General features: G+C 45.4%; 1 protein-coding gene across 1 annotated transcript in view; it reads left to right on the forward strand.

Annotated features, from left to right (window-relative positions):
* Nucleotides 1-15,278, forward strand: part of LOC137642905 (bolA-like protein 3) — a 78,506-nt gene extending 63,228 nt beyond the window's left edge. The window contains exon 4 of the mRNA XM_068375773.1: nt 14,142-15,278. Within this exon, the coding sequence (XP_068231874.1) occupies nt 14,142-14,210 (69 nt within the window). The 3' untranslated portion in view covers nt 14,211-15,278. The remainder of the gene's footprint in view (nt 1-14,141) is intronic.

Raw genomic sequence — 15,278 nt, forward strand, 5'->3', positions numbered from 1 at the left:
AGATGTGTGGTCTCCCAAGGACTTTCCTGTTAAAGGCTAGAATAGGGAATCCACTGTCACTTAAAATACCAAACAAATATTGTGTTTCTTGTCCAAGGAATAGTTTCTTCTTTCCCACAGTTTTCCTACAGTACTAATAGTGTATTTTAAATATTTAACTTAGCCGGTGAATATATAGCTGCAACTCTGTTGCTCGACAGACAAACTGTACAGAAAAAACTCGCCAGCGATCGCTATACAGGTTGCGGGTGTGCCCAACAGCGCCATCTGTCGACCAGATACCCAGCTCTTATGTAAACAAAGACTCAATTTTCTCTCTGTCGACGTGTCGACAAGACGTACTCTACTCGCTGTTGCTAAACTGGAGTTTTTCACATCTTATTGGTGAAGTACTATATTCTGGTTTTGAGCTTTTGCTGTGCAGGGTTTTTCTTCAAACAAATCCTTGAACTCTTTTTTGTAACAGATTCATTGTTGATGACTTAGATCGTTTTTGGAATTTTTCCTTGACCAATTCAAAATGGCTGACCCTTCACAAGTTCCCAAATTTAGGAAATGCAATGCTAGGGACTGTTCTAGGCGTCTTCCGAAGGCTTCTATCGACCCTCACACTGTTTGTTCCAATTGTCGGGGGTAAAACCTGTCAATTGGAAGATCGGTGTGAGGAGTGCGTGGGCCTTTCGGAATTCGATTTTATCGAATTTGAAAAGTACACACGCAGGCTAGAGAGAGATAGAGTTAGGAGAAGCTCTTCAAGGTCTATTGATGTTTCCTCTCCTCATGCCCCACAACCTATTCCTTCCCCTGTAGTGGTTGTTCCTAACCCCCCTCCTAGCACTCAGGAACCATCGATGGCTGACATGATGCGTGCCATCCAGGCTCTGGGTGAGAGAGTTGAGTCCCTTGCAAGTGACCGCAATCAGCTCATGGCGGATGTTAAGGAGCTTAAGTGCCAAAGTGCAGTGGGTAGTGCGAAAGTGCCAAGTGATAGTGTTGTGAACAGTGTTGCGCTTGAGGGTTCGTCTGTTCGTGCCTGTCGTCCTCCTAGTCCGGGACCTCTTGCAAGCTCCCAAGTCCAGGGGAGAAGCAATGTCGTACGACGCATGGGTTCGAGAGGCTTTAATCAGCGAACAGACGTTCCCTCCATGGTATCGGGCGTATCTCCCCAAGATCGCCCCTACCTACGTAAGACGAGAGAGCCCATTTATACCTCGTCGTCTGAAGGTGTTTCTCGTAAGAAACTTTGGACCAAGGTCTCACGGCCTTTGAAACGTAAATCGGTCCCTTCAGGACAAGTCCAACGTCCCGGTTGTAGCCACTGGGTCAGTTCGGACTCGTTGCCGTCATCTGATGACTGCTCACCGCCTAAGAGAGGCAAAGCGGTACCGCTTCAGACACTAACACCGTCTGTCGCCGCACCTGCTCCCGTAGACCCTAAATGGGCTTTGCTGCAAGACATGCAGTCCAAGCTTACGTCTTTGATGCAGGACTTTCATGCGGAGAAGGTTGCTGCCGTACCAGCAGCGAGTGCAGTACCTAGCCTACAACCTTCCAAGCGATCGGTTGTGCGTCCTGTTGACGCTGAGGTAACCTTCTCACGTACACCAGTTGAGGGGGTACCTCCACCGATGCGATCCAGTGTGGGCTGCCAGCCGCATGTTGACGTTAAGCGACGCACGGAGGTTGTTGTTGACGTTCTGGACGTTCAACAACCATCAGAGGTGACTTGTTTTGACGCGGTGCGTCAACCTCCGCAACCCAGTGTGGTTTCCACTGCGCAACCCAGTCAGTCTAGACAGTCTCGGGTAGACGCTGTGCGTCCTCGCGCTACCATGGTTGTTGACAGTTTGCAGACTGTGCAGCAGTTCCATGACGTTGCGTCCGGCTCCGTCACGCATGCACCAGTGCGACCGGACTCAGCGAACCAGACGTTACCCACTCCGTTGCCGTTTCCTCATCAGTTTTCGGATGAGGAACTTTCTGATGATGATGTTGCTGCACATCAAGATGATCAACAATCAGAACTGGACGAGCCTAAGTCTACTCAACCCTCTTTGGACTTTAGAAAAGTTTTGGCTATTTTCAAAGAGTTGTTTCCTGACCAGTTTGTTTCTGTGGCTCCTCGTTCTCCGCCTTCAGAGTTTGTTTTAGGCATGCCTTCTACCGCACCTGCCTTTACTAGACTCGTCCTCGCACGCTCGTCTTTGCGGGTGATAGGAGACTGGTTAGAGTCCAAGAAGAGTTTAGGAAAGACAGCATTTGCTTTTCCCCCTGCTAGACTCTCTTCTAGATCGAGCGTCTGGTATGCCACGGGAGAAGTTCTCGGCTTGGGAGTTCCTGCCTCTGCCCAGGGCGACTTCTCAAGTCTTGTAGACTCTCCCCGCCGCCTTGCCATGAGACGCTCAAAGATTTGTTGGTCATCATCGGACTTGGACCATCTTATGAAAGGAATCTTTAGGGCTTTTGAAGTCTTTAACTTCTTAGACTGGTGCCTAGGAGCCCTGAGCAGGAAAATCTCTTCGACAGATAAAGAGACTTCTTTGCTCATTATGTCCTGCATGGACAAGGCCGTCCGTGATGGGTCCAATGAGCTTGCTGCCTCATTTGTGTCCGGAGTCCTGAAAAAGCGAGAGTCTCTCTGCTCGTTCCTTTCTGCTGGAGTTACACCAGGCCAGAGATCTGAGCTTCTCTTTGCTCCCCTTTCCAAGTGCCTATTTCCAGAAGTCCTGATAAAGGAAATAGCTGCTTCGTTAGTGCAGAAGGACACTCACGATCTAGTTGCGTCCTCAGCTCGCAAAGCTCCCCCTTTGCCTACGTTGTCAGCTAGACCGAGGATTGACACTCCAGCGTCTCGCTTTATTCCGCCTTTTCGTGGCAGAGCCTCCAGCAGAGGAGGTGCTCGTGCCGAAGGGAAGCGAGGAAAGAGGAAAGGATCCAAGTCCTCTAAGGGCAGAGTCTGACTGCCCGCAACTTCAGACAGCAGTGGGAGCCAGACTTAAGAACTTCTGGCAAGCCTGGGAGAAGAGAGGCGCAGATTCACAATCTGTGAAGTTGCTCAGAGAGGGGTACAAGATCCCTTTTGTACGCAAACCCCCTCTAGCAACGTCTCCCATCGATCTCTCTCCCAGGTACAGAGAGGAAGAAAAGAGACAAGCCCTGAAGCTGGAAGTGTCTCTTTTGCTAGAGAAGGGAGCGGTGGTCAAAGTCTCGGACCTTCAATCACCGGGATTCTACAACCGCCTCTTCCTGGTTTCTAAGAAGACAGGAGGGTGGAGGCCGGTGCTAGACGTCAGTGCTCTGAATGTCTTTGTCACAAAGACGAAGTTCTCCATGGAGACCACAAAGTCAGTCTTAGCAGCGGTCAGAAGGGAAGACTGGATGGTCTCCCTAGACCTAAGGGACGCCTACTTCCACGTCCCCATCCACCCAGACTCCCAACCTTTTCTGAGATTCGTTTTCGAAAAGGTGGTCTACCAGTTTCGGGCCCTGTGCTTTGGCCTAAGCACAGCTCCTCTCGTGTTTACGAGGCTGATGAGGAATGTAGCCAAATTCCTCCATTTATCGGACATCCGAGCCTCCCTTTATTTGGACGACTGGCTTCTCAGAGCCTCTTCCAGTCGTCGCTGTCTGAAGGATCTCAAGTGGACTCTAGATCTGACCAAGGAATTGGGACTCCTAGTCAATTTGGAAAAGTTGCAACTGGTCCCATCCCAAACTATTGTGTATTTAGGGATGGAGATTCACAGTCTAGCTTTTCGGGCTTTTCCGTCGGCCCCCAGAATAAGTCAAGCCCTGTTATTCATCCAGAACATGCTGAAGAAGGAACGCTGCTCAGTCAGGCTGTGGATGAGTCTGGTAGGGACGCTATCATCCCTGGAACAATTTGTGTCATTAGGAAGACTACACCTCCGTCCGCTTCAATACCATCTAGCTTTTCACTGGAAAAAGGACAAGACGCTAGAAGCGGTCTCGATCCCGATTTCCGAAAAGATGAAGTCTTGTCTGACTTGGTGGAAGGACAATATCAACTTAAGAGAGGGTCTTCCCCTGGCTGTTCAGACTCCCAACCACGTTCTCTTCTCGGACGCATCGGACGTGGGCTGGGGCGCGACACTAGACGGTCGGGAATGCTCAGGACTGTGGAACTCGAGTCAGAGGAACATGCATATCAACTGCAAGGAGCTGTTGGCAGTACATCTGGCCTTGAAAAGCTTCAAGTCTCTCCTTCGAGGCAAAGTGGTGGAAGTGAACTCAGACAACACCACGGCCTTGGCGTACATCTCCAAGCAAGGAGGGACCCACTCACTGACGTTGTACGAGATCGCAAGGGACCTGCTCATCTGGTCAAAAGGTCAAGACATCTCACTTGTAACGAGGTTCATCCAAGGCAACTTGAATGTCATAGCAGATTGTCTCAGTCGGAAAGGGCAAGTAATTCCAACAGAATGGACCCTCCACAAGGATGTGTGCAAGAGACTTTGGGCCACTTGGGGCCAACCAACCATAGATCTCTTTGCAACCTCGCTGACCAAGAGGCTTCCAATCTATTGCTCACCAGTCCCGGACCCAGCAGCAATACATATAGATGCCTTTCTCCTAGATTGGTCACATCTAGATCTCTACTCATTCCTACCGTTCAAGATTGTCAACAAGGTACTGCAGAAGTTCGCCTCTCACGAAGGGACAAGGTTGACGCTAGTTGCTCCCCTCTGGCCCGCGAGAGAATGGTTCACCGAGGTACTTCGATGGCTAGTAGACGTTCCCAGAAGTCTTCCTCTAAGGGTGGACCTTCTACGTCAGCCGCACGTAAAGAAGGTACACCAAAGCCTCCTCGCTCTTCGTCTGACTGCCTTCAGACTATCGAAAGACTCTCGAGAGCTAGAGGCTTTTCGAAGGAGGCAGCCAGTGCGATTGCTAGAGCAAGGAGGGCATCCACCATTAGAGTCTACCAATCGAAGTGGGAAGTCTTCCGAGACTGGTGCAAGTCAGTCTCTGTATCCTCGACCAGTACCTCTGTAGCTCAAATAGCTGATTTTCTCTTATACCTGAGAAAAGCACGATCCCTTTCAGCTCCCACTATCAAGGGCTACAGAAGCATGTTGGCATCGGTCTTCCGGCATAGAGGCTTAGATTTTTCCAACAATAAAGATCTTCAAGACCTCCTTATGTCTTTTGAGACCACTAAGGAGCGTCGTTTGGTTACACCTGGTTGGAATTTAGACGTGGTACTAAGATTCCTCATGTCAGACAGGTTTGAGCCGCTACAATCAGCCTCCCTGAAAGATCTCACTCTAAAGACACTTTTCCTGGTATGCTTAGCCTCAGCTAAAAGAGTCAGTGAGATTCATGCCTTCAGCAAGAACATCGGATTTTCGTCAGAAAAAGCCACATGTTCGCTACAACTTGGATTTCTAGCCAAAAATGAGCTGCCTTCTCGGCCTTGGCCTAAATCTTTCGATATTCCCAGCTTATCGGAGATTGTAGGCAATGAACTAGAAAGAGTCTTATGCCCTGTGAGAGCTCTTAAGTTCTATTTAAAGCGTACTAAACCTTTACGAGGCCAATCTGAAGCTTTATGGTGTTCAGTTAAGAAACCATCTTTGCCTATGTCAAAGAATGCTTTATCATACTTTATCAGACTGTTAATACGAGAAGCTCATTCACATCTGAGTGAGGAAGACCAAGCTTTGCTTAAGGTGAAGACGCACGAAGTTAGAGCTGTAGCAACTTCCGTGGCCTTTAAGCAAAATAGATCTCTGCGAAGTATAATGGACGCAACCTATTGGAGAAGCAAGTCAGTGTTCGCGTCTTTTTATCTTAAGGATGTCCAGTCTCTTTACGAGGACTGCTACACACTGGGACCATTCGTAGCAGCGAGTGCAGTAGTGGGTGAGGGCTCAACCACTACAATTCCCTAATTCCATACCCTTTTAATCTTTCTCTTGAAATGTTTTTAATGTTGTTTTTATGGGTTGTCCGGAAGGCTAAGAAGCCTTTCGCATCCTGGTTGATTTGGCGGGTGGTCAAAGTCATTTCTTGAGAGCGCCTAGATTAGGGGTTTGATGAGGTCCTGTTGTATGGGTTGCAACCCTTGATACTTCAGCTCCTAGGGGTCGATCAGCATCCTAAGAGGATCGCGAGGCTCCGTAAGGAAGACGTACTTAAAAGGCAGAGTAATCGTTCAAGTCGACTTCCTTACCAGGTACCTATTTATTTTGTTTTTGTTATTTTGATAACTCCTAAAATGAAATAAAAAACTCTTAGCTCATAAAATGTAAACATATATTACTGGTCTCTACCCACCATCCTGGGTGTGAATCAGCTATATATTCACCGGCTAAGTTAAATATTTAAAAATGATTTTTTAATTATAAAATAAATTTTTGAATATACTTACCCGGTGAATATATAAATTAAATGACCCTCCCTTCCTCCCCAATAGAGACGCAGTGGGACGAGGAGAAAATTGAGTCTTTGTTTACATAAGAGCTGGGTATCTGGTCGACAGATGGCGCTGTTGGGCACACCCGCAACCTGTATAGCGATCGCTGGCGAGTTTTTTCTGTACAGTTTGTCTGTCGAGCAACAGAGTTGCAGCTATATATTCACCGGGTAAGTATATTCAAAAATTTATTTTATAATTAAAATATCATTTTACAGTATTACGGGTAGAAGACTCTTCAGCTATGGTAATTACTTCTCTTATTTCCTCATTTCCTTTTCTCACTGGGCTATTTTCCCTGTTGGAGCCCCTGGGCTTATAGCATCCTGCTTTTTATTATTACTTAGCAAGTAATAATTTGATTTTGTCAGCTCAAACAGACTACTGTAGTTTAAGCTGACATCGCATTCTAAAAAATTGTGATTTTTTAAAAGATTCGTGCTTCATTAAAGTATTTTTTCACTTTTGCTGTCAATTTCGGGTGTATTTCAACCCTCACCTTTTTTTATTCTATAGTATCAGAGTGTTGTTAGATACAAACAAGTTTTAGTGTTACTGTAATTATACATAGTGTAGTATGGCGTTGACTTTTGTGTTATGGGGTGTCTTACCATGTACTGAAGCTGTGTTGATAGTTTACACAATGTCTTTTGTGTTATGAGGTGTCTTACCATGTACTGAAGCTGTGTAGATAGTTTACACAATGTCTTTTGTGTTATGAGGTGTCTTACCATGTACTGAAGCTGTGTTGATAGTTTACACAATGTCTTTTGTGTTATGAGGTGTCTTACCATGTACTGAAGCTGTGTTGATAGTTTACACAATGACTTTTGTGTTATGAGGTGTCTTACCATGTACTGAAGCTGTGTTGATAGTTTACACAATGACTTTTGTGTTATGAGGTGTCTTACCATGTACTGAAGCTGTGTTGATAGTTTACACAATGACTTTTGTGTTATGAGGTGTCTTACCATGTACTGAAGCTGTGTTGATAGTTTACACAATGACTTTTGTGTTATGAGGTGTCTTACCACGTACTGAAGCTGTGTTGATAGTTTACACAATGTCTTTTGTGTTATGAGGTGTCTTACCACGTACTGAAGCTGTGTTGATAGTTTACACAATGTCTTTTGTGTTATGAGGTGTCTTACCACGTACTGAAGCTGTGTTGATAGTTTACACAATGTCTTTTGTGTTATGAGGTGTCTTACCACGTACTGAAGCTGTGTTGATAGTTTACACAATGTCTTTTGTGTTATGAGGTGTCTTACCACGTACTGAAGCTGTGTTGATAATTTACACAATGTCTTTTGTGTTATGAGGTGTCTTACCACGAACTGAAGATGTGTTAATAATTTACATAATGACTTTTGTGTTATGAAGTGTCTTACCGTGTACTGAAGCTGTGTTAATAATGTACAATTACCTCTGAATGGTACAGTACAGAAAGTCCCCAATTTACAAACCTCCGGACATACAAACAAATCTAACTGAGAATAACAAAGATACATACATACATACATATACCAAGGCACTTCCCCCAATTTTGGGAGTAGCCTACATCAAACAAATAAAACAAAAAAGGGGACCTCTCCTCTCTACGTTCCTCCCAGCCAGGCAAGTGACTCAACCGAGTTCGGCTGGTACTGTTAGGGTGCCACAGCCCACCCTCCCCTTTTATCCCCCACAGATGAAGTTTCATAACGCTGAATCCCCTACTGCTGCTACCGTCCGCGGTCATCCAAGGCACCTGAGGAAGCAGCAGGGCCTACCGGAACTGCGTCACAATCGCTTGCCATTCATTCCTTTTTCTAGCATGCTCTCTTGCCTCTCTCACATCTATCCTCCTATCACCCAGAGCTTTCTTCACTCCATCCATCCACCCAAACCTTGGCCTTCCTCTTGTACTTCTTCCATCATCTCTTGCATTTATCACCTTCTTTAGCAGACAGCCATTTTCCATTCTCTCAACATGGCCAAACCGCCTCAATACATTCATATCCGATCTAGCTGCTAACTCATTTCTTACTCCCGTTCTCATCCTCACTACTTCATTCTTAACCCTATCTACTCGAGATACACCAGCCATACTCCTTAGACACTTCATCTCAAACACATTCAATTTCTGTCTCTCCATCACTTTCATTCCCCACAACTCCGATTCATACATCACAGTTGGTACAATCACTTTCTCATACAGAACTCTCTTTACATTCATGCCCAACCCTCTATTATTTACTACTCCTTAACTGCCCCCAACACTTTGCATCCTTCATTCACTCACTGACGTACATCTGCTTCCACTCCACCATTTGCTGCAACAACAGACCCCAAGTACTTAAACTGATCCACTTCCTCAAATAACTCTCAATTCAACCTCGCACCACCTTCCCTTCTCGTACATCTCATAACCTTACTCTTACCCACACTAACTCTCAACTTCCTTCTCTCACATACCCTTCCAAATTGTCACTAATCGGCCAAGCTTCTCTTCCGCGTCTGCAACCAGTACAGTATCATCCGCAAACAACAACTGATTTACCTCTCATTCATGGTCATTCCCGTCTACCAGTTTCAATCCTCGTCCAAGCACTCGAGCGTTCACCTCTCTCACCACTCCATCAACATACAAGTTAAACACCCACGGCAACATCACACATCCCTGTCTCAGCCCCATCCCTCACTGGAAACCAATCACTCACTTCATTTCCTATCCTAACACATGCTTTACTACCTTTGTAGAAACTTTTTACTGCTTGCAACAACCTCCCACCAACTCCATATAACCTCATCACATTCCACATTGCTTCCCTATCAACTCTATCATACGCTTTCTCCAGATCCATAAACGCAACATACACCTCCTTACCTTTTGCTTAATATTTCTCGCATATCTGATAAGATAAAGAAATATTGTAATAAAACAATATATTTAATATAGTAAACAAAATGACATTTGTAATTCAGTAACCTGATATCTATTTCATATGAAACCTGACTATTTGTTGACTTTTGTAGCTGGAAATAAGGTTAGAAAAAATTCGACTTACAAACAGCTTCTTAGAATTTTTGTATGAGCCTATTCTCAATCTTAGCAGCGGTCTGTTACCTAACCCTCTTGAATAAGGAGAGCCGATTGTACCTCCCTTTTCCGCGACAGTTTGACGGATCACCATCTCTTGGCATGGGAGGCATGGGTCAGTTTCACTTGCTGGCTAACAAGGAACTATTAGGCCATTCTCTTTGATGATTATCATAGGAGAGATCCTGTTCGAGTCTGGTGATCTCTAGAACAGATAGCGAAGTTTAACTTTTTCTGATTTGGAGAAGCTCCTCTCAGTAGCGGCCATCAAGGCTACTACTCAGATTTGAGCATAGTCTTTCTACGGAATGGATACATATTTCCTTCTCATTGGTGTTACCTATGCTCGTGGGTGCTTCCAAGTCCCACTGTTCTCGGTACCTCGTCCGAGCCTTTGAGAAGGCCCAGTTAAGGTTCAAATTTGTAAAACTGTCTCTGCTGCATTGATCGGCGAGAAGGTTAAGCAAGGGACAAGTTCTCTCTGCCTTAGTCTCCCATTCTAAGAGGTGTGGGAACTCCTTGGTCTATTGCCAGGGTAATTGCCAAAACTTGGACCCTACTGTGGCGTGGCTCTAGGTTCGAGCCCTTCCCTATCCTATTTCTATGTGAAGCATGGAGTAACACAGAGAGAACAGGCCTTTTGCCCTGTGAAGGCTCTGCAGTGCTGTTTGAAGAAAACCCAACACCTCAGTCCTGGGTGTTGTCGACTCTTCCCTAAAGGTTTAAAGGTTACTCTTGAATTCCAGTAGCAAGAGACAGTAACATTGCCCCAGAGACTGACCATATATACATATGATCAGCACCCAAGGCCCCCCTCCACCCAAGCTAGGACCAGGGAGAGTCAGGCAATGGCTGCTGATGACTCAGCAGGTAGACCTATAGGCTTCTCCCCCCCCCATCTATAGCTTACAAGGATGGTGAGGTTGCAGATACTAAAGAAGCTAACGAGTTTGAGCAGGGCTCAAACCCATTGACCACAACAACCCTTAAAGAACCAAGAAAAAGGTTTCTAGAGCACAATCTCTTTCTGACTTTCAGAGCCGATCCATAATGCATACAACTTGACTGCTGAGAGAGTCTAAGTTCCAGCTAGGGCCAGAACTTGCAAAGTCTCCAAGAGGAATCTTGCAGTTGGTTGGGGGGTAGAAAGGTGGTGTGTGTGTACTCCAGATTCATAGCCCTTATCTTATAGGAGTACTCACAAGACCCTGGACGCATGGGTGCTTGGTCTTGTGGTTGTTGCTCAAGTAGGTGTGTAGCTAGCCCAGATTCTGTATGGAACGGTAAGCATTTTGTCTATGGTAACATATAGTTGTTCCAACACGGAGTACTTACCTCGAACTACTTTCTTAGGAGTACCTGGGATCTCCTCCCAACCGACCAGAATTTTGTGTAGTTTACCCTACCTCCGTTTTCTATGCGGGGTAACCTCAGGTCTCGACCTCCAGTAAGTTTTCTGGTCGCGTCGTGATAACATCTCGCCGCGCTCTCCTTACCCAGGGCGACCCTTTGTGTCCCACGCGGTCCCTACTTGGTGCTCCTTATCCTACCCTTTCCCTCTGTGTTCCTGTGTCTTGTAGTGCTTTACTGGTTCGTTATGGAGCATCCCCGTCGTTGCCCCGGGCCTATGGCCGGTAAATCTTGTGGGGCTTTTCTGTCCAAGCCGGAAGTCGACCCCCACTCCTTGTGTTCGTCGTGTAGGGGCAGTGTGTGTTCCCCTGCAGCCACGTGTCCGGAGTGTGAATCCTGGAATGAAGTCCAGTGGGTGCGCTACGGCACCAAAAAGAAGAAGGCTGCCAAGAGGTTGCCGTAGAAGCCAAGCATTGCCTCTCCTCTTTCTTCGCCCGATGCCTCTTCGGAGAGAGCTTCTCTGCCGCCTTCCCCTACCCAGAGTAGGGGACGAAGTAAGTCTGTTGCGGGGAAGCGGCCCATTGCTCTTCCCCAGGAGTCCGTGATGTCTGTTGGTGGGGATGTTGTGTCGGTTCAGGCAAGTGGGGGGCCTGAGGGAGGGACGGGTGTGTGTTCAGGAGACGAGGGCCTGGTGCCAGCAGGTCCCGTCTCTACCGACGATCCTATGTGGGGGGAAACAACCTCTTCTCCCGCTTCTTGGATCTGCGTTTCAGGTACGTCAGTGGCCGGGGGAGATGCCGAGATGGAGGATTCACTGAGTTCGGATCCCCTCGCATGGGCGCCACCGAGGACGCCCTTCAGGTCGCTTCCAGGCATATCTCGATGCTCATCAAGAGCTTTGAACAGTCATGTCCCCCCCAGGCCACTAGAGTGCCCCAGTGGGATGTGGGTAGAATGCTGAAGATGCTTTCGGAACCTCCCTTCGAGCCTCTTAAGGATATCCTAGACAAGGAGCTCGCCCTCAAGACGGTCTTCCTGTTAGCCCTTCCTTCAGCAAAAAGAGTTAGCGAGATTCATGGGCTTTCTTACGAGGTCTCTCACTTGAAGGGGTGGCGAGAGGCTACCTTCAGGTTCTTACCCACCTTCGTGGCCAAAACTCAGAACCCAGCTGTTTGGGACCTTAGGTTTGAGGGGTTCTCAGTCCCAGCAATCCCGAGGACGGACAACCCGAGGGACTTGCTACTGTGCCAAGTCAGGGCAGTACGGAAGTACCTAGAGAGGACGGCCAGACTTCGCCCCGAGACCAAGAGTCTGTTTGTCTCCTCAGGACTGGTGAAGAAGCCGGTATCCAAGAATACGGTCTCCTTCTGGCTGCGACAGGTAATCATGAGAGCCTACGACAGTTTGGGAATCTCCCTGCCGGGAAAGCCTAGACCCCATGACATTAGAGGCCTGAGTACTTCGTTGGCCTTCGAGAGGAACATGGCAGTCGGCCAGATCCTGACGGCAGGTACGTGGTCAAGACAATCCACCTTTACGGCTCACTACCTAAAGGAATGTTCAAGAAAATCCTTGGATGGGTTCTCTCTTGGTCCCGTCATTTCTGCGCTCCAGAAGATTTAAGGTGTAGCCCCGGGCAAGCTGTGGGCGGTAAGTCCAAGAGACACAGGTTCCTTCCTTACCCTTTTTCTTCCCGATCACCTTCCCCTTCATGACCCTTGATTCCTTCACCTTCCATGGGATACACTGTCGGTGAAAGAATACGTCTCCAAGGATTTTTACAGAGGTGAGTTACTTAGACACTAAGATAGTTTATTGCGTAGTTTCCCTATTTCTCATTTTTCTGTATTTGAGGTCAGCAGAACCTAGCCTCCTATCTAGGTTCCTCTTTTCTCTTCGTCGACGGTCTCTAGGTCCGGAAGGCCACTCCCACCTCCTAAAGTATAAGTCTCCTAAGAAAGTAGTTCGAGGTAAGTACTCCGTTTTGGAACAAATCACAAATTTTAAGTAATTTGTATTTTTCCTAACAGTACTTACCTCGAACTACTTTCGGGTTATGGCCCGCCCATCCTTCCCCGAGTGCCTTACAGGACTTCATAGAAACCTATCTAGCTAAAACTTACTGGAGGTCGAGACCTGACCGAGCACGCTCTCTGACCCCGGGTCGCCTCATGGCGCGTATCACTCCGCCAGAGGTTACCCCTCATAGAAAACGGAGGTAGGGTAAACTATACAAAATTCTTGTCGGTTGGGAGGAGATCCCAGATACTCCTAAGAAAGTAGTTCGAGGTAAGTACTGTTAGGAAAAATACAAATTACTTAAAATTTGTGATATGTAACCCTGGAATGGAGGCGGAATAACTGGCTCTTCTCCTCCATTATTGCTGCCCGTATCTTAGGAACAAGGTGTTACTTGCTGGATCTGACTTGATGTTGGTAAACTAAATTCCTGAGCTCCATTCTTTAGATCCTACAGAAGTTCTCCTCTATCCTCCCTAGGTGAGGGGAAGGATGGTTGAATATATACCATCCCTTATGTCATCTTATGTCATCATATGCTAGGTATATTCCCCTCCGGGGGAAAGGGATCCCTTCTTTGACCACGTACCAATCTTCTGGGACAGGCCAGGCTCTATCAGCCTATTCATCCCAATGATAGACAGATAACAGGTTTCTGGAGTCATCTCCTTTGCTCGTTTACGGGACAAGGTAGATTGGCATTTCCAGGGAAGAAAAAGAACCTACCAATTCGGTTCTAGGAGGACTGCCGAACCACCAAGCAGGTAGTCTCCCTACGTAAAGGATGATGGTTTGTATGAGCTTAGGAACTAATCACAAATTTTTGTAAAGGAAATTATGTCCTTCCTAGCTATACAAACCTAATTTCTTTATGTTAACTTCCACTTGAATCATCTCTCTCAGTATTGAGCCAAAAGGTTGTAAGTGAAAAGACTGACAAGTAAGGGAGCAGGACTCCTCGCCCTCACTCTCACCTGTCACTTAAATGCTCGTTAAACGATTCAACAGCTTTCGCGCGGAAGACATACTCCCTACATAAAGGACTAAGGTTTGTATAGCTAGGAAAAATACAAATGGCTATAAAAATTTGCGACATTGTTACTACTATTAGCCGAGATATCTGAAATATACCGTAATGTTTTTAGTGTGAATACCTTGATTAAGGTTTGTAATTGTGGAAAGAATTTTTTCAATTATTTATTTTCTAAAGGCTGAAAAACATAAAAAACATTTTTGTTATTTCCGCAGACCTTAAAAAAGGAAATTAAAGACATGCATGGACTCCGCATCACAACTTCTATACCAGAAGAAACGTAGTACTTCTCTTCATAGTTATAATATGTAAATAATAATATGTATATTATGATAGACATATTGTAGATATGACTAGTAATCAACTATATGGGGTTTATGAACATTAGCACTCTAGCATAATTTTTGTGTTGAATAAAGTTTGGTATTTCTTAAATTTCTTTGCTATGATTTTCCATAGAATTGAATTGACTAGTACTGTATACAGTATCAGTGGTTGTATGCTTTTCCTTTTTATTTATATATGTTTAGTGACAACCCCATTACCATATATGCACATATTCATGGTTTCAAATTACCCTAGAATCGATGGTTCGTTGTTTAAATCTTTAAAAGACAAAGGAAGGATAATGGTGTCATCATGCATACACCAGCTAAACCCTCAGGTACCCATTAATCACCTCCTATACTTTAAATGAGTTTTTGCACCTCCTGTACTTTTAATGAGTCTGTGCACGTCTTATACTTTTAATGAGTCTGTGCACATCCTATACTCTAAATGAGTCTGTCCACCTCCTATTCTTAAGAAGTCTGTGCACCTCCTATACTTTTAAGGACTCAGTACACCTATACTTTTAATGAGTCTCTCCACCTATACTTTTAATGACTGTTCGCCTCCTATACTTTTAAGGAGTCTTTGGACCTCCTATACTGAGCCTTTAGTGATGTTAACAGAATCATTTAGAATTCCCCAGCTCATTTCTGTTCTGCAGGATAACCAGAAACCACAGTTATTTTTATAATTATTTGAATAACTTTTATACTGTATCATTAATTGGCTAGTTCATATTTTCTTCAATTTTCGTTTCTTCTCTCTATGAAGAAGTTTTAATTGTTCATACCATATAAGATGAAACCTAATCCTTGATCGCTAGGTTCTAAGAGGAATTCTGCAGATTATAGGTGATAAAAACTCAAAAGATATTTTTTTTATTTGTAAATATTCCCTCAAGAGCTGTAATTGTACTTTAAATGTAAAATATACCACAAAGATGAATATATTGTACTGCAATGATGATATTGATTGTACAACAGTAATATAATATACCGTTAATATAATGCACCAAAATTTTT

Source organism: Palaemon carinicauda, chromosome 1, assembly GCF_036898095.1.
Source record: "Palaemon carinicauda isolate YSFRI2023 chromosome 1, ASM3689809v2, whole genome shotgun sequence".
NCBI lineage: Eukaryota > Metazoa > Arthropoda > Malacostraca > Decapoda > Palaemonidae > Palaemon > Palaemon carinicauda.